Here is a 27,242-nt window from a genome sequence, read left to right as displayed (position 1 = left end):
CAATATTCCAGAGTCGCTGGAAGGAAAGCTGGGTATTCACCCATTAAGACACATATTTTTTACCTTATTGCTGGCAAAAGTTAAACTCCTGATACTTTCCGTTATATTGACTATTTCTGCTTGCATTTGCTTCCCTAATAAAGATCTCTTTCAATTCTAAGAACCTGCAGTATAACCACACTGGATAACAGGTCAGTAGTAGGACAGTCTAATAAAGCAACATACATGGCAAGCATTGAAGAATGCAAACTTATTTTCTTAGCAAAAAGAGTTCTGAAGTGATTCTGAATCAACAACATTTTTGCTTTTTGCTGCTACGCACCTCACCCAAATATTATCCACATTGGCAATTAATAGGGGTTTTTTTCAATTTTGCCATCTCTTAGAACAATTGAAATGCTACAACTCAAAACACTAACCACGCCCTTATTTGGCCATGGTCAAGACACCTTTTGCTCCCCCCACCCTCCTCCAAAGTCCAAAAAAATGTACACCTTTCGCTCAATAGCGTTTGCACCGATTTCCTAGCCCGAGAGAGACTCTTTTGAGCTGTGCCTTTGCAGAGCTCCTATGGGAAGAGGCTATCTCACGTGTGGATGCCTAGGAGAGGCAACCACGCTTACCTCCCACACACCTGCAAACCTGGCGGGATGCTGGAGCTGATGCTCCCAGGACCGCGTTCCGCTCGCTCTGGCTCCTGCTCTGCTCTCCCCTTGGAAACTACAGTCCAGGAAGCGCCTTCAGCAGCTACAGAGACCCAAGCTCCACCCCCCTCCCCTGGTTGGTGAATTCAGCAGCTGTGGCTCCTCCCCCTGCTGTTCCTGCGGCTGGCCCCGGTGGTCGGCGGCGGGAAGCTGTGGCCCGGGTGGCTTCGCCTTCTCTGCACTTCGGCAGCGGTTCCGCCGCTTTCTGTCCCTGGAGACGCGCGTTCCCTTCACCTCGTGGCCTCACCCCTGGGGCGGCCTCCAGCCCCACCCTCGCGCCTCCACCGGGAGCCCTAGCACAGCCTCTCCGGCCCCGACCCGCGGGTCCGACAACCCGGAGCCCGGCGGTTCTGGGGGGACGCTGCCTGTCCAGCCAGCGACGCGTCTCCACACCGCGTCCTTCCTCGGCCCCGTCGTCGAATTCTCGGGGTCCCCCGGTCAGGTCCACGCTGCGTACCCAGTCAAGCAGCCCCACGTCCCCCACCTCAGACCCTTCCCTCCCTTCCTTCCTGCTTCTGCTCTTCCTTCCCGCCCCCACAATGGGTGCGTTGCCAGCGGGGCAGGCCCTGCATTCTGATTGGCGCAGGTGAGAGCTGACCCCGCCCTCCCCCTCCTGTTCGTGCACCCTCTCTCTTCTTGTCGCCTCCTCCAGCCAAGGCAGGGAACTCTCAGATTATTGGCTAGGAGTATCCCCACCCATAGCCTCAGGCGCTTCCGCACGGCCTGCTGGGAGATGTAGTTTTACAAGTTCCGGAATTGCCGGCGAGAAGAGTGGGCGGAACTACGAATCCCCACAATCCCGTGCGCGACTCTGGCTGGGCAGGATTCCGGACAACGCCTGGTTCCTCTCGGGTCCTTCCGGCGTCGCCGGAGTGAATTGATCCGGGAGTTGGAGAGGACTCCAAAGGTGGGAAGTGGAGTCCGTGGCCCTGTTGCCGGTAAGGCGTGGCTGTTCTGTCTGTGCCCGTGTGGCTGTTTGCAGAGCTGAGGGGGTCTGGGCCACACGGAGCCCGGGCTGAGGCTCTCGGGGCTTGGCTCTGGCAGACGGAGCGGACGGGGCTGGCAGCGGGGCCCTATGAGCGTAAGTGAGGTTACCCTGCGCGAGTGGCGTAAAACGGGTTTGTAAATGACTTGGGCCTGAGCGCCTCCAGGAAGTCTTCTCTAGGTTGGGGCGGCAGGAAGGGCGAGGTTGGCCTCTGGTGCCCTGGAGAGGGGAGAGGGCGGATATGCTTGGGGTGGGTCCTTTAAAGGTGTGGCTTGGGGCGAGGAAGATGAGGCTGCTGTTTCCCCCTTATTTTAGAAGTAAGATAGAGAAGTGTAGGGAGGAAGGGGTGCTTGGGCGGGTTTTTTTTTAGGGGTGCCTCGGGTTATGCCCTGTGAGAGAACTGTGTAAAGAAGGGCCAAATGTTGACTGAGAGCTACGGATTCATTTCAGTTTCTTGATGTGGCTTCTCTGTGGAGCAATTTTGCCCCAAGTAGAATGGCTTGCCCCTCTTATGTGTAATACCTGAGATGGTTACCGTTTACTGTTTTCAAAGCACTTTCACATCGTGCTACTGATGAAGAGACTCGGGCCATCAGTGATGTGCCCAAGGTCACACACACAGGGACAGATCTTCAGAATCTTGCCCAATTCTAGTCCACCGTCTCAGAGCCGCCTCATGAGAGAAAGCATAGGGAGGTTGGTTGTGTGTGTGTTTTTAAAAGGTTGAAGAAGTTGCAAAATAATGCATCTTACATATGTTTAAGAAGTCTTTTTATTTTGTGCTAGCTAGAGTCAAATGAAAGGCCCCAATCTATGTAAGAACAGATGGGGGCGGGGGTATCTGTTTCAATGTACATATCTTTATCTATGAGGTATATTTTGTTCATTTTTAAAGGGTATGGAGGAGATGCAAGAATGTTAATTAAGCAATACCCTCCGTACCAGTTATATGAGCATTTGTTATTTTAGGATTGTTTGTACTCATAGTTGATGAAACCTAGGAAGTTTTGGGCTGCTAACTTCAAGGTCAGCAGTTCTAAACCACCAGCTGTTCTACAGTAGAAAGATGAGGTTTTCCACTCTCATAAAGAGTTATAGTCATGGAAACTCAAAAGGCTAGTTATACTCCGTCCAGTAGGGTTGCTGTGAGTGAGGATCATGACATTGGTATTCCTTCACAAAATTTACCCTCCCCCCCAATAAGTTAGTATTAAAAGAGTTCAGTGTACTCAGTATTGAAAAAGAAGTTATGCTGAGTGTCATGGAGGGAACATCATATTTCCTACTTGTAATTTTTATTTACTTTTAATTTTTATTACTCAATATGTAAGTAATATAATCAGGATCAACATATTAATTCATGTTTTTTTGTAGAATGAAAAACACAGGATGCTTATGCTTCATAATGAGTGGAAAGTAGAGTTCTTGATCTAGTCTTAACGTTACTATTACTATGAACAATTAGAGCTCATGAGTATTATTGAATAGTTCTCAGGTAAAATTTTAGGATTAAGTCCATCGATGGCTGGATTTTGTGTTAAGAGCTTATGCAATAATTAAACTACTTACCGTCAAAAGGTAACCAATTATGATTTACTTTGATATAAGTTTACCAATAAAATAGGCTACATTTTGAGTGCAGTGTGCAGTTTATTATTAACTGTGTTTAATTTTTGAGTGCAAAAAACCACTATGTTCAGAGGTGTTATATTCTGTGGGTGAAGTTAATATGGTCTGGAAATTTACATGATTCTTAAAATAGAAGAGAGGTGACTACAGGAGCAGTCAAACCAGCAAAACGTAGCACCCAGAGTAATGTACACAGGGAAGGAAGAACCGTAAGCGGAAAACTTTGAGGACAACTGGCTTTGCTTGTTTAAGTAAACCATAAGCTGAGCGTGAGTCAGGGGTGGTAATGTAAGTGTGTGAAAGTATTTTTCTAGATAGCAAAAATGGCATTTCCTTTTTGTGGGGGTAGATGGAAAGAGATTGAAACTATTTGCATGGAATTAGGTTGTGGAAAGAACTTTTTAGTAAGGCAGGAAAACTTGGAAATAATTGAAATGATATATGTCAATATGTGTTTGCTTTGACCTTAGGCTGATTTTACCACTTTATTCCTTTTGATTTCTAAAGGTGGTCATAGTTTTGAAATTGTTTCCTCTTGTTGGGTAGATGCAGTAATGTTTTATTGCATTCTTATAAAGTCCTGTCCTGGAGTACTGTGGTCCTGTGCACATTGATAATTTAGGGCTCACAGAGAGATGTGTTCAATTGTATTTTGATAGGAGTTCATAGTTTACAGTGTACCGACCCACAGTTGCTATTATTTGGGGATTCGCATTGGCCTAGATCAGCATGTGGACAGTCTCTCATACAGCTTAGGTTGTGTTTTGTGTTCATCACACTCTCCAGCTACAGTACACTGATGGGAGGCATGTAGAAGAATAGGAGTGGACTGTTGTGCTGTCAGCAGGTGAAATGATTATTTATTTTAGGAAAGCATGAATAGGCTCGGATTGGCTAAGTGACTGCCAGGGACATGTCCTTAGTAAGAGGTGGGACCAGTGCATCATCCAGGTCTTCTGACTCCATAGCTCTAGTGTTGCCAAATGAATCCTCCGTTTCCTTAGATTATTTTTCTTACGGGAGAAAAAGACTTAAAGTGATTTAAATAATTTCTCTTTACTGTGTTTATTGATGGTAATTTGTCTTTTATCCCCTCTGGCTCTCTCTTCTCCACAGCCTTTTTCCTTGTCTGCACCTTCCAGTTACTACAGTCCTACCCTGTTTGGATGCAGGGCCTTCGTACACCTTGTATCTTCCTGGACTGCGGCCCTAAGAATTCTTCTGTCTGGGCAACTCCTTGTTACTTTTTACATTGCTGCTTAAGTGTCGCTGATCTCTGACTCCCATACTTAATAGTACTTACGAGTGTTCTGGAGTATTAATCACAATAGGAGCTTAAGTTTTTGTATAATTAAATGTCTGTCTCTATCACCACACTGTAAACGCTCAGGCAAATCCCTGTCAGTTCTCTCATATTTCTTTTTTTTCCCTCTCTCTCGCATTTCTTATTGCACTGCTTACCACAGTACATAAACTTAGTACTCGGTAAATGTTTGCTGAATGAATGAATGTATGCATTCATGCACAGTGCTCTCAACACTGAGCTCACAGCAGAAATACACAAATGCATAAAATAGGCTTGCCTTTGCACCTCAAGGAGGATTTACAGACCTCCCAGAGGAGCCTAAACTTGGGAAATGTGGGTTAGACACAAAGGAATTATTGATTGAAGTTTTATATAAACTTTTATATAAAACGCTGCATATAAACCGTAGAGAGGTCTCTAAAATCAGAAGGTAGCTTTTATGTCAGAGTGAAAAAGTAGTCTTTTACTATTATAAAATTTGGGAGACCTTATGTTTGCAAGCAAAATTCATTATAACAAAATAGGCATAGAAGTAACTAACTTTTAATTATGTTTTCCTGATGTTATTTTATCCTGAAAACAATTACTTCAAGTAGGTAGTACTAGCACTGTTTTATAGCTAAGGGATTATGTTTTAGGAATATACATACAGATGCACGTTAAAAATGAAACATTTAAAAATCATTTGCAGAAAACTAAAAATGTTTCCTTTTATCTGTAAGAAGGTGAAAAGTTAAGTTTTCTTACTTTAGCTACAAAGTAATTGCATTTTGGATGCACTATAATATTAGCAGTCTTATTTTTCATGGTCACTTCTAGGCATGGCTAATCATTTTTCAGACTAACAGAAAGTGATTTGAACCTGTTCAATCTCATCCTTCAAAGTTATCTAGAATCAAGTGGTTGCCTACAGTCTTTTGGTTTTTGTAACGAGGATTTTGTTAGGACGCTTGTAATGTTTGGGTACAGAGAAGTGGAATGTGTGACGCGGGAAACACGACAGGCACACCTTGAAGATGTTGCAGGGATTGTAGGTTCAGTTCCGGACCACCATGAGAAGTCGAATCTTGCAATACAGTGAGTCACACATTTTTATTTTCCAGTGTCTACGAAAGTTACATATTTGTACTATACTGTAGTTTAAGTGTAAGTTATATATTTATACTATACTGTGGTTTATAAAGGGTACAATAGCAGTATGAAAAAGTTTGAAATACCATGAGAATTACCAGAATGTGACACAGACACAGACCTGAGGTAAACATATACAATTGGAAAAATGACTGTGATAGAATTCCTTCACCCAGAGTTGTCATAAACCTTTATTTTGTAGAAACAGTACCATGTATGTTAAGTGCAATCAAGTGAAGTGTAATAAAGCAAGAAATGCCTGTACTGTGTACTCAGTAGGCCAGTCCCTTGGACATTTTAATCAGGGGCAAATCGAAATTGCATAATATTGATAGCTTGGCTCATTCACTTGTTAAATCTTTATTATCTGTTAGGTGCGAAATTGCTTCAGCTTCTATTTGGAGTGAGCTAGGATATGATAGCCAACATTTATTGAGCAGCAATGTAGGTGCCCTAGTGGCATTGTTGGGTAAGTATTAGACTGCTAACTGCAAGTTTGGTGGTTCAGACACCAGCCTCTCCATGGGAAAGATGAGGCTGTCTGCTCCCCTGTGCAGAACTGCTGAGAGTTGGAATTGAATCAATGACAGGGGGTTAGTTGAGTTGGGTTAACACTATTCCACCATGTTCCTTGGGGTTATGAAAAGTGACAGCTTGGCATGTCACTATTTCCTTCTTGGCTCTCTTTGCGATGGTGCACACTTCTGTAGGGTATGGATTATGTCCCATTTCTCTACCACATCTCCACCTAATTTTGTCACTGACTGGAAAGTACCGTGCTAGGTTCTAGGAAAACAGAGATAAATAAAACTTTTCTTTTAGGGAGTTTATAAGGAGCCCCTATGTTGTAATGGATTATAACCGTGTATAATCGAGTATAAGCCAACCTGAATAACAGCCAAGGCACCCAATTTTACCATAAAAACGGCATAAAAATGTGTTGGAAAAACTTGGCTTATACATGAGTATATATGGTACTTTGAGCTACTAACCACAAGGTCACTAGTTCAAGTCCACCATAGGGAATCAAAACACAAAGGGATTTTTTTGTACAAGCACTTTGAGGCCCCCTTGTATTTTGAGTGGATAATTTAAACCATTATATTCTAAAGAGATTTAGCTTTTTAATTAAGTTATTTCACGTGTGTAAGGATGGTTTCTCTAGAGAAGCAAAAACGGGGTGTGTGTGTGTGTGTGTGTGTGTGTGTGTGTGTGTGTGTGTGTGAAGAGATATCACGAAATGGCTCACACAGTTGAAGGAAGTAGGATAGTTCGGTCTGGTTCAAGTGTGTCAGATGTGAGCAGCAAGGCTTCTCTGACTCTGGCTGCAAAAGCTGAGATACAGGAAGCAAGATAAAGAAGGAGGGCCACAGATTGGTGAATGCAGAAGTAAATGAATCCAAGGTTGGCATTCAGCTGGCAGCTCCTGATGGGGACCCAACATAGCAATGAACCAGATGCATGACCTAGCTCCAACGGAAGGCAAAGGAGCAAAATGAGGTTCTGCTTAGGATTTCTCATACAAAGGCCATACCCCTAAGAAGATATAATCAGGCCGTGACCTGATTGATAGGTCTCCAGCCCTACATCCAGCAGTGTCTAGTTGACATAAACCCTAACCAGCACAACCTATGTTATTTTGCTTGATAATTTTGAGCCAAGACTGATTTTCACTTTTGCTATTAGATTGATAACAATTTATCGTGACTCTAGGTGATAAGAGTACAGTTGTGCCATGGTTTTCCTGGCAGTCATTTTTTGGAAGCAGATCTCCAGACTCTTCATTCATGGTATTAGTAGTTCACTGTGAACCATGTGTGCCACCCAGGAACCCTTGGAGGAAAAAAAATTGTTTTATAACTATTTGGTCTCTAGTGTTGAAATGTACCTTAACCAGGAATACTGAGAGCACATTGGGCAGGTTAAAACCACCAGTCCCTCCACTGGAGAAAGATGAGGATTTCCACTCCCATGAAGAGCGACAGTCTCGGAAACCCACAGGGAGCATTCGACTCTGCCCTGTGTGGTCACTATGAGCCAGAATCGACTTGAGCAGTGACTGAGAGCTAACTTTAAGAAGAAGTGGAGCTGTAGCCAAGGGTGAATTTGACAAAACTTTAAGAAATTAGCACCTCTGCTGCATTTTCAGATCATGTAAGGTTGCTACAGTAGCACCTACTTGACAATGTGTTAAACATGTGGAAGGAGGGTTGTAGGTTGAAATGATCCTTACATTAGTCCAGATTGTGGGGATATTTTCCAAAAGATTTTGACTAATGCTGTGGTCTTTTACCCAGAAATAATATGTACTTGGATGCCTTTATATATTAAAATTGGCATTTTGACAGGATTGTCCAAAATTGAGAGTTTCCCGAGGTCTTGATATTCTTGGTGGGCTTGCTTGAAGTTATGTACTTGCAAGAATGGTTACAAGAAAAATTTTGCGTAATGTAAGCATAGACCATTCTAAAACCCTCATTTCTTATCTCCTTTATATTTGAGGTCAGTGGAAATTAAAGATAAAATTAAATGGTATTATCAAGCTAAGACCTTGTGACCTCATTAGCATCTAGGTGAGACAAGTGAGCTGGGATAATAATTGTACAGCATGAGTGTGTGTCATGTAGCTATGCTTTGGTGGGAAAGAAATTTCTTAAGGTGAAGAAAATACATATTGCGTATTGTAGGGGTCATAGTTTTCATAAGATAAGTGATGTAGAGCAAGTAGATAAGACTTCTGTGGTACAGCCTCCTTACATTGTACTTTCAGTTGTAGAGAACCTAGCCAAAATATTCAGACTAAGGTTTCATTGAATGTCTAAGAGTTTTAAAAGAAAACGTTAGCATTATATTCTAGAAATTGAAACAGGAAATTGGCAAATACTGATAAAAAAGGAAATGAAAAGACATGTACCTTACTAACCAACTCCTGAGGTAGTTATTATTTGATTTTTTAAGTCTGGTTGTGAAATTTTTGGATAAGCAATAATTTAGTCGAGGGGACTACATTTATTTATTAAATTTATTTGTTTCCTGTTTTCTGGTGGATGTTTTTGTTTAAATTTTGTTCAGATCAGGGTTTAGCAAATTTCAGTTATTGACTGGTAGGGGGAACACAACTGAAGCGATATATTTTTGGTTTCCTCAACTAGTTCTTGAAAAATAGCTTAGAAATCAGTTGTTGCTATTTTGTTGTTACTTCCATTTTCCATCCACTCAATCAGATAATAAGCTCCTGGGTCCTCTTGTCAGCTCTAGGTGATTGGCTGTGCATTTTTGCCTTTCTATGAATTATCTAGCGGTCTTCGATCACATCTTTATCTTTTTTCCTGCTTCTGAACCACAGCAGCTGTTTACTAAATTAGTCTCTCCTGCAGTGTTACCCAGAGTTGATGAGGCTGCCCACTGGGGGGCGTTGGAACAGTCCAGGGGCTGCAACAGCAGATACCCACATTTTATCCTGGATTGTGGGCTGTAGTACAAACGTTTCCAGAGAGAGAAGCCTTCAGCTCACATATGACAGACAGACTTGAACCAGACTGAACTAACCCACTACTACAACTGTGTAAGCCATTTCTTTTTTTTTTTCATTTTCTGGTGAGACCCTGCAGCTGCATTCTAACCAATGGGATGCAGTGAGAGTGTTGTCCTTCACCTGCAGGTCCTATTCATGAAAAGCCTCATGCATGATCAGTCCAGTAGAAACCAAGGACTCTGAGATTGTCAACAAACAAATGCCTATAAAAGGCTGATGATCAGTATTGTTGGACTTTCCGGGACATATGGTTTCTTTTTTTTAATTTTTAAACATTTTATTAGGGGCTCATACAACTCTTATCACAATCCATACATATACATACATCAATTGTATAAAGCACATCTGTACATTCTTTACCCTAATCATTTTCTTTTTTTACATTTTATTAGGGGCTCATACAACTCTTATCACAGTCCACACATATACATACATCAGTTGTATAAAGCACATCCATACATTCTTTGCCCTAATCACTCTCAAAGCATTTGCTCTCCACTTAAGCCCTTTGCATCAGGTCCTCTTTTTTCCCCCTCCCTCCCCGCTCCCCCCTCCCTCATGAGCCCTTGATAATTTGTAGACTATTATTTTGTCATATCTTAACCTATCCCGAGTCTCCCTTCTCTGCCATCCCTCTCCCAGGGAGGAGGTCACATGTGGATCCTTGTAATCAGTTCCCCCTTTCCAACCCACTCACCCTACACTCTCCCAGCATCGTCCCTCACACCCTTGGTCCTGAAGGTATCGTCCACCCTGGGTTTCCTGTGCCTCCAGCTCCCATATGCACCAGTGTACAACCTCTGCCCTATCCGGTCCTGCAAGGTAGAATTCGGATCATGGTAGTTGGGGGGAGGAAGCATCCAGGATGTGGGGGAAAGCTGTGTTCTTCATCGGTACTACATCGCACCCTGACTGACCCATCTCCTCTCCTAAACCCCTCTATGAGGGGATCTCCAGTGGTCGACATTTGGGCCTCGGGTCTCCACACTGCACTTCCCCCTTCATTCACTATTTTATATATATATATTCTTTTTTTTTGCATGATACCTTATACCTGGTCCCTTTGGCACCTCGTGATCGCACCGCCTGGTGTGCTTCTTCCATGTGGGCTTTATTGCTTCTGAGCTAGATGGCCGCTTGTTCACCTTCAAGGCTTTAAGACCCCAGACACTATCTCTTTTGATAGCCGGGCACCATCAGCTTTCCTCGCCACATTTGCTTAAGCACCCGTTTGTCTTCGGCGATCATATCATGGAGGTGTGCAGCCAATGATATGATTTTTTTGTTCTTAGATGACTGATAACTGATCCCTTCGGGACCACGCGATCACACAGGTTGGTGTGTTCTTCCATGTGGGCTTTGTTGCTTCTGAGCTAGATGGCCGTTTGTTTATCTTCAAGCCTTTAAGACCTCAGTCACTATCTCTTTTGATAGCTGGGCACCATCAGCTTTCTTCACCACATTTACTTGTTCACCCACTTTGGCTTCAGCAGTTGTGTCGGGAGAGTGAGCATCATAGAGTGCCAATTTAATAAAAGAAAGTATTCATGCATTGATGGAGTGCTTGAGTAGAGGCCCAAGGTTCTTCCGCCACCTTAATATTACACCTATAAATATAGACATACAGATCTATTTCCCCATCCTCATATATATATATATTCATGTACATGTCTTTGTCTAGACCTCCATAAATGCCCCTTGACTCCCAGCTCCTTCCTCCATCTCCCTTGACTTTCTTCCTGCCCCACTACCATGCTCCTTCCCCACCTGGGCTACAGCTATACTTCTTCTCTACGCAACCTTACCCTTGATCATTCCTCACCAGGCCTGCCGCTCCCCCCTCACTACCATTTTGGGTCCCATGTTGTTCCCTTGTCCCTGTGTTTCTTAACACCACTTCCTTACCCCCCTACCCCAAGTTCCCCCGGAACTGTCGGTCCCGTTGTTTTTCTTCCAGATAGTTCGTCCAGCCTGTCCTATTCAGACAGACATGTGGAGACACTAACACGCACGAAAACAAGACAGAGGAAAACAAAGCAACAGTATACAACCAGACAACAAAACAACAAAAACAAACCACTGACAAAGAACAAAGCAAAACACTTCACAAAAGAAAATCTTGTAGTTAGTTCAAGGATCATTTGCTGGCCCTTAGGAGCATTTTCCAGTCCAGTCTATTGGGGCACCACGCCCTGGCCCCAAAGTCCACTTTCAGCATTCCCTGGGGACCTTACTAATCCATTCCCTTGCTGTTCCGCTGCACTCCCCCAGTGGTAAGCGGTTTCTTGATAGGAATCTCTTCTCTCTCTCTCCACATCCTCCCTCCCACACACACACCAAAAGTTTACAGGGAGTATTTTTGTGGGAACCTGCCATATACTGTGAGAGAATAGAACATCATTTTAGCATAGATTAGGAAAATAGTACAATGTTTCAGATTAGCAAATTCTTTTATGCCCCCTCAAAGTAATTTGCTTTGGATGCTTTGTTAGGTTTATAAAATTTTAGGTATAATGTCAATAGTTAATAATATAAATTGAACCCTTATTGTGTGTCAGCCATAATTTTAAGTATATTCTATGTGTTTAGTTCTCTTCACAATCCTGTTAGGTTAGTGCTTTGTTCAATATTCTAGATCATAGTATCTGACTCAGCTTAAATATAAATTTTAAATAATTTACCTGACATTTGAGCACATTTTAAACTCAGGTCTTTCCGCATTAAATCTCTATGGCTCTCTACCATCCATTTGTAGAAAAAACTTTAGTTTTTATACATTTTGGAGAGCTCTATAATAAGGAATAGTGCTCCCCAGAACATATTCCTGTGTACTACAGATATGAGGCAGTTAATTTTAAAGTGAGTCGGGTCTGTAGCAAACTGTAGAAACAATCACTGGTTAATTAAAAAAAAAACACTTAAAAATTATATAGGCTAGTTTACTGGATGGATAGTAAGCTTTGGGAAAAACAGAAACCATGGGAGGCTATTGGGTCCGAAACATGTTCAAGCAGCTGCTTGGGTTGGGCACAGTAGCTGGCACTTCAGTAGTCAACTCAGGCTGTCATTGCTACCTTTGTGAATCATTTATCAACTGGCACCATGTTTTGCATTGTTTCCTAAAGATTAAATGTTTCCAGAGGGAGCTTCTGATTAATAGAGCCGCATGAATTACATTGTCCTTGGGTCCTTGGGGTCATAAAAGTTGCTAAGTGCTGAACTACTGACTGGAAAGATTGGTGGTTTGAACCCACACAGGTGCCTTGGACTCTTTAAAAGCCCTGTGGTGTCACAGCTCTCCTCTGCGCACATGGTGTCACCATAAGCTGGAATCAACTGAACCTGATGGCATTGACAACCCTGCACCCTGAACAAAGAATGCCTTTCATTTGCTAGGTAGCCAGGTGATTCTGAGTTATTCTGTGGTTTTAAGCAACATCAGATTGAACATTCACAAATGCATGCAGAACTGTAAAGCAGCAGTTCTCAACCTGTGGGTTGCGACCCCTTTGGGAGTCGAGCAACCCTTTCACAGAGGTTGTCTGATTCATAACAGTAGCAAAGTTACAGTTACGAAATAACAATGAAAATAATTTTATGTCTGGGGGGTCACCACAACATGAGGAGCTGTATTAAAGGGCTGCAGCCTTATGAAGGTTGAGAACCACTGCTCCAAAGTGAACTTAAATCAGTCACATTCCTGTTCTCTCTAAACACATTTCTGTTCTCTTGACTCCACATGTGTGGAGTGGAAGGTTCTTGGCTATAAGCCTGTTACCCCATGAAGGCAAAGAGCTAGGCTGGTTAGTTGAGAAGTCACTCAGTTCGCTAGATCAAGTAACATGTCCAGTACACTAAGTCATAGACATATAGTAGCATATTTATTGTAAGTATCTGTCATTATTTCTATACCAGTTCCTCATAGGAATTTTGGGGGACTTTATTTCTAAGTGGTGAAATTGGGCTAGGTTATAGTTATGACTATTTTTACTTTTAAAATGATAATAGTTTTAAGATTTTAATTTCTTAAATGTATAAATGCATATGACCAAAGCAAGGTAAATTTACTGTTGAGAGATTGCGTTCTGGAATTCCTAAGTTATGGCAGAATCTGAGTCCAGATATCCTTGCTGCCTTGAGCTTCAGTGTTAAAGCCATTACCTCTGTTGTTCATTTGAGGCAGTCTGGACTGCAGGAGTCTCTAACTGGAGGAGCAGGTGCCAGAGACACTCCTACTGAGCGTGGCATGAACTAGCGAACTGAAATTTGCTTCACAAAACCCCAAAATCAACTGCCCTTGAGTCATTTCTTACTCCTAGTGGCCCTACACAGCAGTAGAGCTGCCTCATAGGGTTTTCAGGACTACAGTTCTTTATGAAAACAGAACCTCATTTTTCCCATGTGTAACAGCTGCGGGATTTGAACCACTGACCTTGTAGTTAACACCACCTCTCATGCTTAATCAACTGCACCACGAGGGCTCCCTTTACTTATTAGAATAATAGAAAAATGTAACTTATTTCTCATATTTGAAGTTTGACAGGATTTTATGTGGAAAAAAGAAAGGAAATTAGTTCTGTTTTAAAACCAAAAAGCCAAACCCACTACTATCGAGTCTATTACTGACAACTTAATAGGATAGAGTAGAACTGCCCTTCTGGGTTTCTGAGATTGAAACTCTTTCTAGGAGTAGAAAACCCCATCTTGAAATCCCTCCTGTAGAGTGGTGTGGTTGAAACAGACCTTCCTGTGAACATCTAAGCACTTAACCACTGCACCACCAGGGCTTTTGGTGAAAATCGACTGAGTAGTTCTATGCAACATGGAATCACCATGAATTGGAATTGACGTGATGGCAGCGAATAGCAGCACCAACTGTGTAACCATTGAAGAACATCTGTGATCAGTGGTAGAATTCTTGCCTTCATGTGGAAACTGGATTCAATTTTGAGTCAGTATAACCTCATGCACAGCCAACACCTGTCAGTGGAAGCTTCTGGGTTTCTGTAATGCTGAACAGGTTTCAGTGGAGCTTCCAAACTAAGAAGAAAATTCTAGCAATTTATTTTTTAAAATCCTAGATGACAATGATCCAATCCCCACCTGATCATGGGGACAGCATAGTACTGGGCAGTTCTTCCTTACTGAGGGAAGAATTTCAAGCTGCATTGAATGTATTAGTCAAAAACAAAGCTTCAGGAATCGATGAGATACGAATTGAAATTCAACAAGCTGATGAAGCACCAGAAGCACTCATTTCTCTGGACCAGGAAATTTGGAAGACAGCTCCTTGAGCAACTGTCTGGAAGAGATCCATGTCTACCTATTTCAAAGAAAAGTGACTACAGAAGGCCCAAATTATATAACATCATTTATATAACATGCAAATAGAGTTTGCCGAAGATCATCCAGCAATGATTGCAGCAGCAGTACATTGACATGGACCAGCCATAGTTTCAGGCCAGATTCAGAAGAGGACATGGATCATCAAGAGTTATCGTTGCTAATGTCAGATGGATCTTGGCTGAAAGCAGACAAAGCTGTTTACATGTATTTATTGACTGTGACAAAGCATTTGACTGTGTATCATAAAAACTATAAATACCCTTTAGAAGAATGAGAATTCCAGAATACTTGATTGTCCTCATGAGAAATTTGTGTATGGATCAAGAGACAGTTGTGCAAACAACAAGGGAATACTGCATGGTTTAAAATCAAGAAAGGTGTGCATCAGGGTTGTATCATCTCACCATATCTCTTGAGTATGCTGAGCAGATCATCAGAGAAGCTCTATTATATGAAGAAGAATGTGGCATCAGGATTGGAGGAAGAACTATAAACAATCTGCCTTATGCAGGGATGGCCCAGTCGTGCTTGCTGGGAATGAGAAGGACTGGTAGCACTTGCTGATGAAGACCAAGGATTGCAACCTTCAGTTTGGATTAAAATTCAATATAAACATGGCCACAATCTTCACATCTGGACCAGTAGGTAACATCGTGATAAATGGAGAAAAGAGAGAAGTTGTTAAGGATTTTGTGTTGTGTGGATCCACAATCAGTGCTCATGGAAGAAGCAGTCAGGAGATCAAACGATGTGTTGCCTTGAGCATAGCCGCTGCACAAGACCTCGGGAGTGTATGGAAAAGCCGAGATGTTGCTTTGAGGACTGAAGTGGGCCCGAGCCCATCTTGTGTGTCTTCAGTTACCTCATGTGCATGTGAAAGTTGGACAGTGAATAAGAAAAACTAAAGAAGAATTGATGCACTTGAATTGTGCTGGAGAAAAATATTGAAAGTACCATGGACTCCTAAAGGACAAACAAATCTGCCTTAGAACAAGCCTAGCCAGGACTTAGAATAAGTCAAGTCCTCCTTAGAGGCAAGGACTTGGACTTACATTCTTTAGACATGACAGGAGAGGCCAGTCCTTGGAGAAGACATATTTATGTTTGGTAAAGTAGAGGGGTGAAAGAGGAAGACCTTCACGCAGATGGATTGATACCATGGTGGTGGCCATGCCGCGCGTCTCCTTGTGTTGTGCACTAGGTGCTGCGGGTTGGAATAAACTCAGTGGCACTAACGACAACAGTTAAATGTTAATAGACAGGCCTGAGACCTAACAAAAATGCAGAGCCATTCTAGTCCCTCTGTGGTGTCGTGATGGGCAGTAGTTCACCTCAACTAGTTCCTCCTTGGAAGAAAGATACAGCTTTTTAGCTCTAGGAAAGATTTATAGCCTCGGAAATCCTAACGGGGCAGTTTTATTCTGCCCTATAGAGTCATATGAGTGAATTAACAGTGACAGTGGATGGTGTTCTTGGGAGGAAAATGAAATTATAAAGAGGAAATAAGACAGATTTACCTAATCGGAAGCATTTAAAATGAAACATTAAAATGTAGTCTCCTTTTCTACCTTTTCTGCCTGTGAGTGCCAAAGGCTTTCATTTGTCCATTCCTTTTATTTTGGGAGTATGTACCTTAGGCTTGAGAGTTATCTTTAAACCACACAGGTGGAGTAAAATGAAACTTTTTAGAAAATGCTTCCTGAGTCTTGAGATACCTTCTAGAGCAGCTCTGAAAGTAAGCTGACAGGTTCTTGGGCAGACTCTCCTAAAAGTCTTGTGTGGAATGGTCACAAACCTGTGTGTATTGCCTCCTCACTGCATGCAGTTACTGTCTTCAGCTGACTCACTTGGGGTAGAAGTTGTTAGTAGATGTGTGGAGTTGATTCTGACTCATGACTCCCCCAGGTGTTATCTTGTTTTTGTTTTTAACTTTGATCTTTTGGTAGAGGTTCACCAGGCCTGTCTTCTAAAGGGCCAGGGGGTAGGGGTGGCATTGCTTACCTTTCAGAGTAGAGCAGTTAACTGTGCCCCCATTAAGGATACAATCCTTTAATCTGCAGCACCTCTTTCTGCCACCCTAATTGGCACGATTCTCTCTGGTCTTCAGGCTCTCTCTCACTCAGTACCTTGGCCTCTCCTGTTTTGGTAAGTGTTACCAAGCTTGCTTAGCTCTGTGCCTGAACCCAGTTAGCTCTACGAGGTCAGTGGGCCAGAAGCTCACCTCTGTGTGTCTCCTTGTCTCGGCCGCACTGTGGCAGTTCCTTCATAGTCTCTGCTGCCACTGCTTCTCTGTGCAAAAATCCTGGACAAGTGTGGCTGCTCTTCTTGCTGGTCCTGGGATTTTCTCTCCCGCTGCTTCTGAAATAGCCCACCTTCTTACTAGTAGAATGGCAAACTGAGCACCCCCCCGTCACTGGGTGTTGTTTTTGTTAGGTGCCATCAAGTCAGTCTGAGCCACAGTGACTGTACAACAGACTGCAACAGTTCCCACCTACATCCTCCTGACAAGTGGATGGAGGAGCAATATCCCTTCCCTTCAATGTGCATGCATACTTTGTACTAGTATCTCCACAGCACAAAATGGTTTTGGGAAAAAATTTGTTATAGAGTATGTCTTTTGTCTATGTCCTTACAAGTGCAGTTTTTATTTTGTTTGGGGGTGTGTGGGATTTTTGGTTGTTATTCTTTGTTCTAATTCTATGAATTCTAACAATATAGCTGCAAAAAATTTCTCCAAAGTAATACATTTGAAAGGAGGGACATATGCCATTGTTGGATTTTTATTATCTTGTTATTTTATGTATTGTGAGGTAGAAATTGTGACCATTGGAAAGCCACTCCACCACTTGGGGCTTTGATTTCCATGGAATGGTAGGGGGAAGTGGGGGAGGTAACATTTTAAGACTTTTCCAGATTTGAACTGTGGAATTTGTGATCATCAGTTGGTCATACACTTGGGATCGTCACTTGCCCCAGAATCGGTACCCATTAGAGGACTGAGCTTCGTCCACGTGTTACCCACCTGTTAAGAGTCGGGCCACATCCAAATAGACGTGAGGAACCTTGTCAAAGGACAGGGCCACAGCCCTCCCTGAGCATGCTCTCTTCCCTGTAAGACTCTGCTACCTGGGCTAATTGCTGGTTGTCAGTTGAAACATTTAAAATGAGGAAGTTGGAAGAAATGACAGCACATGTTAACTAGAAATTGAGCTAAAACAAACAGTAATTCAGTGTTTAAAACTCTTATTAGAATTGGTGGTATTCTGTCTCATAATAAACTTGAAGTACAAAACTATCTCTGATAGGGTATTTACCTGATTACAAGAAAATCCAGTCAATACAGCTATTAATCAAATTTATGTACCAATCACTAAAGCTAGTGATAAATAAATTATTCTACTAATGTCTTCAAACATGCTATCAAAATACATTGATAATTATTGGCAATTTGTCATGCAAAAGTTGGAAAGTGAGGAAGTACGGGTAATTGGAAAATGGGATCTTGATGATAGAAATTGAAGCTGGACAGAATTTTGCAAGATCAATGAAGACTTCACAAGTAACCTTTTTCAACAACAAAACACACACAAACATGTAGACTTTACTAGATGGAACACACAGAAACCAAGATGAGTACATATGTGGGAAGAGTTAAAGGAGAACTCACCATCAGTAGCTAAAACAACCACAGAGGCTGCCTGTACGATAGACCATCAATTCCTCATATCTAAGTTGCGGTTGAAGCTGAAGAAAATTAAACCTAGTCCCTGAGAGCGAAAATAGGACCTTGAGTGGATCCCACCTGAATTTTGAGAACATCTCAAGAACAGTTGGATGCATTGACTGCCAATGACAGAAGACCTAATGATTTGTGGGGTGACATCAAGATCATCATACATGAAGACAGCAAGAGGTCATTAAAAAGACAGGAAAGAAAAAAATAAAAGTGATGTCAGAAGGGACTCTGAAATTTTCTCCTGATCATCGAATAGCAGAGGCAAATGGAAGAAATGATGAAGTCAACAAGCTGAACAGAAATTTTCAAAAGGCAGCTCAAGAAGACAAAATATTATGAAATGTGCAAAGACTTAGAAAACTAAAAAGGAAGAACTCACTCAGCATATCTTAAACTGAAAGAACTCAAGAAAAAAAATCAAGCCTCAGATTGCAACATTGAAAGATTCTGAAATATTGAATGATGCAGGAATCATCAAAGACGAAAAGAATACATGCACTGTACAAAGAGAACTAGTTGATAGTCAACCATTTCAAGAGGTAACATTGCATATGATCAAATGACAGTGAACTTGAACTACAAACTGCGCCGAAGGCATTAGCCCCAAACAGAGTTCCTCTAAGACTCGATGGACTAACACCTGAAATGTTTCAGCAAACTGGTGAAGCTCTGACAGCACGCCTCTGTGCCACGAAATACGGAATACAGCTATTGGCCAACTGGCTGAAAGAGATCCAGATTTATGGATAGAATAGATCAAGTATTCTATTGTACTGTGAGTAGCAACTGAATTGATGGCACCTAACATTATTCTGATTTCTCATTCATCCCTCTCCCCTGACTCCCTGTGTAATACAGTTGTTTATTTTTTGCTTTCCATACTGTGAGTACCATGAAGTCTGAGACTGTCTTGTACTGCAGTATCTCCCAGTGTCTGGTGTTACTATCAGAATACTTATTAAAGAAAAGAGTGCTTTTTTATCCTTATCATCAAAAGAGATAACCGTTTGTAAGTTCTGGTGGTGGCCCTTTCCTGCTGTTTCTCATTTGCATTTTTTCCCACCACTGGCCATGCCTTTTATCTATACCATGTATCCCATACTTTTTAAAAAAAACAATAATGCATTTCAGCCCCCTTTGTTTTGCCCCAAGTTTGTTCATTATGAAAAACTGGTTACATTCAAAAAGTAAACTCACTGCCATAGATTTGATTCTGACTTATAATCACAATGTACTGATAAATAGAATAGTAGATTATAAAAATGACAGTAGGGTCAACAGTTGTCAAAATTGACACGAGGGCAATAAATTTGGTCATTGTGTTTCTTGCTTTTTATTCGGGTCCTGTTTGTCACATACATAGGCATACCATGTTTCATAAGTTTACCTTGCCATCATGTTCTATTCTGCCTTTCATTCTATGATCAAAGCAATCTTTCTAAATTAATAGTCTGATCAAGTAATGGGTTTTTCGCCCTATAGAGTAGAATCACTATGGGTTGGCACTGACTCCATGGCAGTGAGGTTGAGGTATGTAAGAGAATAAAATGTAGGAATTAGTTTCTTTTTGTTAGAGCAGAACAGAATATGGAACCTATTGAAGAGAGAATTTGCCAGGCAGTGTTTCCTGGAGAGGATGTTGGTTGTACAAGGGGTACCTTCAAACAAGGAAGGAAGCCCTGCTAGGTGGAGCTTTCAGAGTACACACTTTTCCCACTAGGCGAGCAACTTGTTTTCAGTTAGTGTGCCCAGTCTCTGGTCACAGTGAATTTTCTCATAAAAGCAGTTTTGCTTGGCCTTCGTTTTTTTGTGATGGCTGGTGGAGGTTTAAGAGGACATCTTGCAGATGTGAAATTTTGCTTCCTGCTTGGGAAGAATGCCACAAAAACTGTTGTGATGTTGAACACAGCCAACAAGGACAGCTCTATGGGAAAAACTAGTGTTAAGTGGTTTTCTCATTGCCAAAAAGGTAAAATGTTGATTGATGATAAAACTCGTTCCGGACGTTCATCAACTTCCCAAATGGACGAAAATGTAGACTCAGTGCATTTAGAGTTTGTTCTATCAGACTGTTAATCAAGCTTTCCATTTAGAGGTTCTGAAAAGATTACGCAAAAGTATGCAAAAAAAAAGATTTGTGGCAGATGGCACTAGTTTTGCCACCACAATAACCCATCATTTTTTGGCAAAAAACAGCATGGTCCTCTTTCCCCACGCACCTTTCTCACCTGACCTTGCTCAATGCAACTTCTATTTCCGTGAATTAAGAGAGACCTGAAAGGACAGGGATTTGATGACGTAGAGGGGGTAAAGGAAAACAACGAGGGAAGTGCTATCAGCCAACCAAACAGATGAGTTTGAAACATGTTTCCAAGAATGGGATAGCAGATTTGACAAATTCATTAAGTGGAATGGAGAGTATTTTGAAGGTGATAAGGTTATTTTGTAAAAAAAAAAAAAACAAACAAACGTAGCTTTGGGGGGAAATTACCTTTTTGAGGGGGAGGAAGTACTTGTACAACATGAGTCCAAAAGTGTTGCTACAAAATTATTACCCACTGATGTTGATTCTGACTGATGGTGACCCTACATGATAGAGTAGAACTGCCCCACAGGATTTCCATAACTTTTTATGCTACATACACACTGCCTCTTCTTTTAAAAAGCAGCAGGTATGTTTCACTTAGCACTTAGCAGCTGATACTTAATTCATCAGGACATGGTGCCATCAGGACACCTTCCACAATCTTGAAAGTGCCGTTGAGATGGTTCCGATCCATAGTGATCCTATGCACAGGAGAATGAAACACTCACTGCTCAGTGCTGCTCCGTCCTCAATTATTCTTGTGCTTGAGCCCAATGGTGTAACCACAATGCCTATCAATCTCATGGAGGCACTCTCACTGCCCATCTACTTTACCAAGCATGATGACCTTCTCCAGGGACTGATCTCTACTGACAGCACATCCAAAATACATGATATTAAGTTTCACCATTGTTGCCTCTACTTGCTGTACTTCTTGACTAAGAAGGATTTGTTTTTCCTTATAGTAGTCCATGGTACTTTGATTATTGTTCTTCGTCATCGCAATTCAAGCACGTCCATTCTTCCTTATTCAGTGGTCAACTTTGAGATGCATATGAGGCAATGGAAACTACCATGAACTTTGGTCAGTCACAGCTTACTCCTCAAAGTAATATCCTTTCTTCTCAGTATTCTAAAGAGGTATTATCTAGCAGATTTGTCCAATGCAGTTCGTCTTTTCACCTCTTGACTGCTGCTTCCATGAGCCTTAATTGTGGATCTAAGCAAGCAATCATAGAAAACTTTATTAAATAAAAACAGAAAAATGTAAAGCTGTTATTTCTTGGCATAGCCTCTATTTAGGTTTATAATTGTCTGAAGACAGCATTTCTCTCTCAAAACGTTCCCAAAGAATTCTGCAATCTGTAATGTACACCACATTAAAGCAGCCAATCTGACATTATCAAGGGACTCAAGTTGTGTTTCTTTGAAATATTCCTTCAGGTTTGGAAACAATAAAATGTGATAGGACATGATCAAGGCTGTAAGGTAAATGGGATAAGGATTTCCAACAAAATTCTTTTTTTTTTTTCCCAACAAAATTCTTATAGGACAGTCCTTGCTCTACCCAGAAATGAGTAAGTGCATTGTCATCTTGCGGGGGGGGGGGGGGATTCCATGGCATGACATTCCTGCCCCTTTTCCTACCAGTACAATTTTCAGTTTTCTGGAAATGTGCTAGTATGTCCTGGTTAATAGGAACCCTGGTGGCTTAGTGGGTACGTGCTGGGCTGCTAACTGCAAAGTCCGCAGTTCAAAACCACCAGCCGCTCCTCCAGAGAAAGACAGGACTGTATATTCCTCTAAGAGTTACAGTCTCAGAAGCTCACAGTACAGTAGAGCCTAATTCTTTAGGCTCACTGTGACTTGGCATCACCTTGAGGGCGATAAGTTTGGGTTTGAAAGCTCTCTTTATCTTTCATCCTTGAAGCAAACCTATCACAATTACCCTTCCAGAATCACCCATCCCTCCCCCCAAAAGAAAACACCAATCACCATAAACTTCTGGTCTTACCACTCTGTTGTGAATGTAACTGACACAACAGGTCCCCTCAGAAGCCACTGTTTCGAGTTTTTTTTTCAGGCACCTAACAAAGATGTATTGCTGACACAGACAATTTGTCTGTTTGCAGCGATATGCTTCAATATCTTTTATTTGCTTAAATATTTTGTTTGTTTGATTGGAATATGCCTATGCATGTATGATCTGGAATCCAGGTAGCAATTATTTATCCTCATTTTTCAGACTTTAGGACAACATTTAGGTCTTCTATAGTTTTCCTTAATTCTTTATTTGCTGGGACCAAGTCTTAGCCTATAATAAACAGCAATAGAGGGCCTGCTGACCTCCTCTGTCTTCCTTATTACCACAAGGCAGATTCAGACAGCTCCATGGTCCATCCTTCTTTACTTAGTCTGACACCAAACCAACCTTTCTCCATGTCAGCTGGCATCTGAGGTGGATTCGATCACTCCTTGCAGTGGCCGCACAGGAGTCACAAACAATACTTACAGTGAAGGGGGTTTATTAGGGAAGCTAGTAGATTACCACAAGTCAGGAGCAGCAAACAAGGATTCAGCCATAAGACGACTCAATCTCCAGCAAACAAGTTCTCAGCCTCTCGGTCATGTGATCTCTTGGCCTTTGCCTCCATGGCCCAGAAAGCCAGATTTTGGGCTATAGTCTAGGCCAGATAAAGAGAATGACTTCATAATCATGGCTGCTGGTCCTCTGAACTTCCTTGCCCTAGTCCATGATGCATCTGGTCTCAGGATGCTCTGCCTCTTCAGACAGATCTTAAACATGTGCTTCCATGGTCCTCGGGCTTCTCTGTGCTGCTGCTTCAGAGATGGCTCATCCTTACAGCCAGGGCGTTTAATAACAAAAAGTGATCAATCCCCTCTATTAGTGTTACACATACTCTATTTGGTAGCCCCACACAGTCATTTGGTAGGAGTTGCAGAGACTTAGAGAAAAGAGCCATATTAAGAAGTTTCACTCCACACATTCCCACTGTCTTGGATATAGTTAGTACTAAACATGTATTTGGTTAGTGAATAACTTAAGGGCACTTTCGTGGGTAGGTGACATGGAGTACTGGTATTTGTTTCTACTTCAAATGTGGTTTTGCTGTATATTTCAGGTATGTTCTGGGGTCAAGTTATTGACCCCTCCCTCAGTAAGTAGTCTAAGGAAAGTGTTTTTAAATTTCTGAGGCTACTTTTTCATCTGTAAGATTGGAATGCTACTTCTTGTAAAGTAAGTTATTGTTAGGACTAAAATACATGCGAAAAACATCTTATAATGTGGAAATGCTTTAAATTGGTAGAAATTATTTATAGTTAACGACTTTTGCTTACTGAAATAAGTGTATCACCACTATGCATCACCACTCTTACTTTTGTGCTTAATTGATTAGGGTCATATTGTAGCTTCGCAAAGGAGTCGGACAGTGGCTTTCTCTTTAAAAGCATCATCTTTTTACAACCCCAGAGGCCCAGTTTCTGTTAGATTGTTGAATACGTGATAGAGTTTAATCCCATACCAGCAGTATGTGGGGGTTTCTTTTTTTTCTCAGTCTTTGTGCTAGATTTGGACAGGGAGTCCTAGAATTCTTCTGAATACCAAAAAGTTCAGTTGGCAAAATGTAATAAACAAGTGTGTTCTCTCACTGGAGTGCATCTGGGAGAATCTTCCCAATTTTAAGTCCTCATCTCTAGATTTGCCTTAAATCTTTGGCACTTGCTAAGTTTTTACTTTCAAGTGGTAAAATCGTGGAGCAACAGCAAAAATATTTTAAAGAAAATCTCAAATACTTAAATTCATTATTTTTTTAAAATCTTAAACTTGTCTCCTATCCTACACATACTTGCACAATCATAGATTTCATGGTTATAATTTTACATTACATGTTAAGTGCTATAATTAAATATCTTGCTGAAACTTTTTCCTAGATTGCTTATGATATAATTAGGTGCATCAGTATTCCGTGTTTCATAGCGAGTTTCTTGGATGAGTTTTGAATCACTGCTTTGGGCATTGCTACTTAGTGAGGGAGTTTAGCTATAGAAAACGGCATCCTCAAGTCTGGGAGGAAAACAGATGCCTCCCTGGCTGTGACTGCTTTCACAATGAACTATATGAACAGATCAGCGTCTCATAAGATGGGATAATGGGGAGGGAAAATCATTGGCATTTGGTCCGATTTCATTTAGTAAGTATCTCTTCCTTCTTCCCCCTTCACTAGGTCAGTAGATGCTCAGTTCCCTATTTTGTCACCGAAAGGGAAGAAACACGGCAGTGAATGAAGGTTCCTCTGCATTTTAGCACTGCTTTTTCTCCTGTAGTTGGCTTTTGAATGAGGATGACAATGGAAGAGATGAAGAATGAAGCTGAGACCACTTCCATGGTTTCTATGCCTCTCTATGCAGTCATGTATCCTGTCTTTAATGAGGTGAGTAGATGAATATTTCTTCATGAGTTCTCTAATTTTATGTATTCATTTTATAACAAGTAGCAGATATGTCTGTGAGTGAATAAGATGGTGAAAGAAACAGACCTACTGTTCTCCTTTGATAGACAGAGAGACAGATGCTGGCTCAAAACACAGAAAAGAAATAAATAATAAATCACAAATTGTGACATGTGCAAATGAGTATTAAAGACTCATTTTAGGGTTAGTGTGGACTTTATTGAAGAAGAGGCATTTAACATTTGAAGGAGAACTCAGAGGAATGGTGAGTTTAGGGATGAGTGTAACTAGTGGGCAAAAGATTTGGAACTGAGATCTAATAAGTTATTGTATGGTGATAAAACCTTTTAATAAAACTTTCATGGGTATATAGAAGATACTTTTTTTAAAAAAATTTCTGGAGAACACAATAGTTGCTTTTCTCTGTTTATCATGACGTTACTGATTGGTCTGTTTGTGAGGATTTTGGTCTTGTTTACCTGGAGCTGTACTCCCTACCCTCCTTCAGGCTATACTCGTTGCTGTTCATCAGCCAGTGCCTCAAGTCTTCCTCACTTGCAGTAAGCAGGATTTGTCATTTGCATACCACGGGTTGTTAATAAGCCTTCCTGCCACCTTGATGCCACGTTCTTCTTCAGATGCCCTAGCTTTTCTGATGATTTATTCACCATTCAGATTGAAAAAGTTTGTTCACAGGATACAGCCCTGAAACACACCTTTCCCTATTTTAAATCATGCAGTTAGTCCTTTGTTCTGTTTGCACAACTACCTTTTGCTCCGTGCGTGCACGAGTTCCTCACATGCACAACCTATGGATTGGCTGTTCGCAGTGTGTTATGCTGTACATAGTTGAATGCCTTTGGAGAGTCAATGAAAAACAAGTAAACATCTCTCTGGTAGTTTCTGCTCTGAGCCAAGGACCATCGGACATCAGCATTGATATCCTTTGTTCCAAGTCTTCTGCGTCTAGACTGCACTTTGGCAGCTCCCTGTCAATGTACTGCTGTGTTGATATCAATGAATGATAATTGTTTTGTAGACTGAGCATTCTTTTGGGCCACCTTCCTTTGGAGGAGTGGGCACAAACACATATCTCTCTCAGTCATTTAACCAAGTATCTGCCCAGTTTCTTGGCATAGGTGATTAGTTTAATATTCTTAGTTAAGTCCTGGAAATCCTTTAGAGTTCATTTAATCAACTCAACATCCCACCCTACTTTTTATGATGAACTGAAGCCCTGGAATGTGAAATTATATCCCTTGTATTACTCAGACTAGAAGAAAGTCTTTAGAGCCCCGGTGGTGTTGTGGTTTAGGTGGTTAGGTAACCAAACACATGTCAGCAGTTCAAACCCACTCACAGCTCTATGGGAGAAAGATGAGGCTATTTATTGTCTTAAATATCCTATAGAGGGTTGACATGAGTTGGAATAGACTCAGTGAGAGTTTGGTTTTTGTGAGATACAGTTTAGAACAAAGTTTAGGCCTCCCAGTTTCAGACCATGACATCAGTTTTTTCTTTTAATTATTTATCTCTTACTATTTTATTTATTTAACTTAAATAGAAAACTCAGAACAGTGGCTTAGCTAAAAGTTTGTTTTTCTTTTGTGTGAACTACAGATATAGGCACTTTAGAACCAGTATTATGATGGCTTGATATCATCAGGAACTCTGATCCTACCTTTTGCTTCACCATCCTGTTCCACTATGAAGACGACCTGCCCATTCAGGAGCCATTACTTTGTCTAGAAGGGAGGAAATGATTTGTGGGGGAGGGGGTTGCTCGCTGAGGAGGGGGTTGCTCGCTGAGGAGGGGGTTTAGTTGAGTCTGCTTCCTTGAGGCAGCGGTTTTTAAAAAGCCTGCACAAGATTTCCACTTACATCTCAATGGCAAGTATTTTTTCTAAGAACCAAACCTAACTTCAAAGAATGTTGGGAAATTTAAAATTTTTGTTACTGAGCAAAAAGTGGCTGAGTTCTGCCTCATTGAGATTGCCTCATTGTCCCACAGAACTCAGGGAAATTCGAGGAAAAACCTCACGGGGTGATAGGTGCAGTTCAGTCCGAATGTCAAGCTGGGGTAAACCACATGCTGGGGCTAGACCGCCAGAGGCTACACTTGTGGCTCTTGGCAACCAGGAGATCACACCCCTTGTGTCTCAGTGGACTCATTTTGTACCCAGCAAGATGGCATTGCAGGGAATCCTGATCACAAGTACTTATGAGCGAATCTTAGCAGTGTCTTCTCCAAGAACCAGATCCATGCAGGAAAAAGTCATTCGGTGGGCGTTACATGGTGCAATCAGATTTCA

At 41.6% G+C, this 27,242-nt stretch overlaps 2 protein-coding genes across 3 annotated transcripts in view; one reads left to right on the top strand and one right to left on the bottom strand.

Annotated features, from left to right (window-relative positions):
- SERPINI1 (serpin family I member 1) overlaps nucleotides 1-789 on the bottom strand; it is a 104,409-nt gene extending 103,620 nt beyond the window's left edge. Inside the window, exon 1 of one of the 2 annotated variants that reach the window (XM_075547000.1) lies at nucleotides 635-789. The gene's annotated coding sequence lies outside the window, so the exon portion shown is untranslated. Of the gene's footprint in view, nucleotides 1-623 lie in introns of both variants that reach the window. The other variant, XM_075547002.1, reaches the window with a different exon arrangement.
- Nucleotides 790-1,486: 697 nt separating this feature from the next.
- Nucleotides 1,487-27,242, top strand: part of PDCD10 (programmed cell death 10) — a 46,642-nt gene continuing 20,886 nt past the window's right edge. Inside the window, exons 1-2 of the mRNA XM_075547003.1 lie at nucleotides 1,487-1,642; nucleotides 24,706-24,912. Of these exons, the coding sequence (XP_075403118.1) occupies nucleotides 24,817-24,912 (96 nt within the window). The 5' untranslated portion in view covers nucleotides 1,487-1,642; nucleotides 24,706-24,816. The remainder of the gene's footprint in view (nucleotides 1,643-24,705; nucleotides 24,913-27,242) is intronic.

This window comes from Tenrec ecaudatus, chromosome 4 (assembly GCF_050624435.1).
Source record: "Tenrec ecaudatus isolate mTenEca1 chromosome 4, mTenEca1.hap1, whole genome shotgun sequence".
Taxonomy (NCBI): domain Eukaryota; kingdom Metazoa; phylum Chordata; class Mammalia; order Afrosoricida; family Tenrecidae; genus Tenrec; species Tenrec ecaudatus.
The sequence above is the reverse complement of the archived record's forward strand: the minus strand, read 5'-3'. Positions and strand labels throughout refer to the sequence as shown.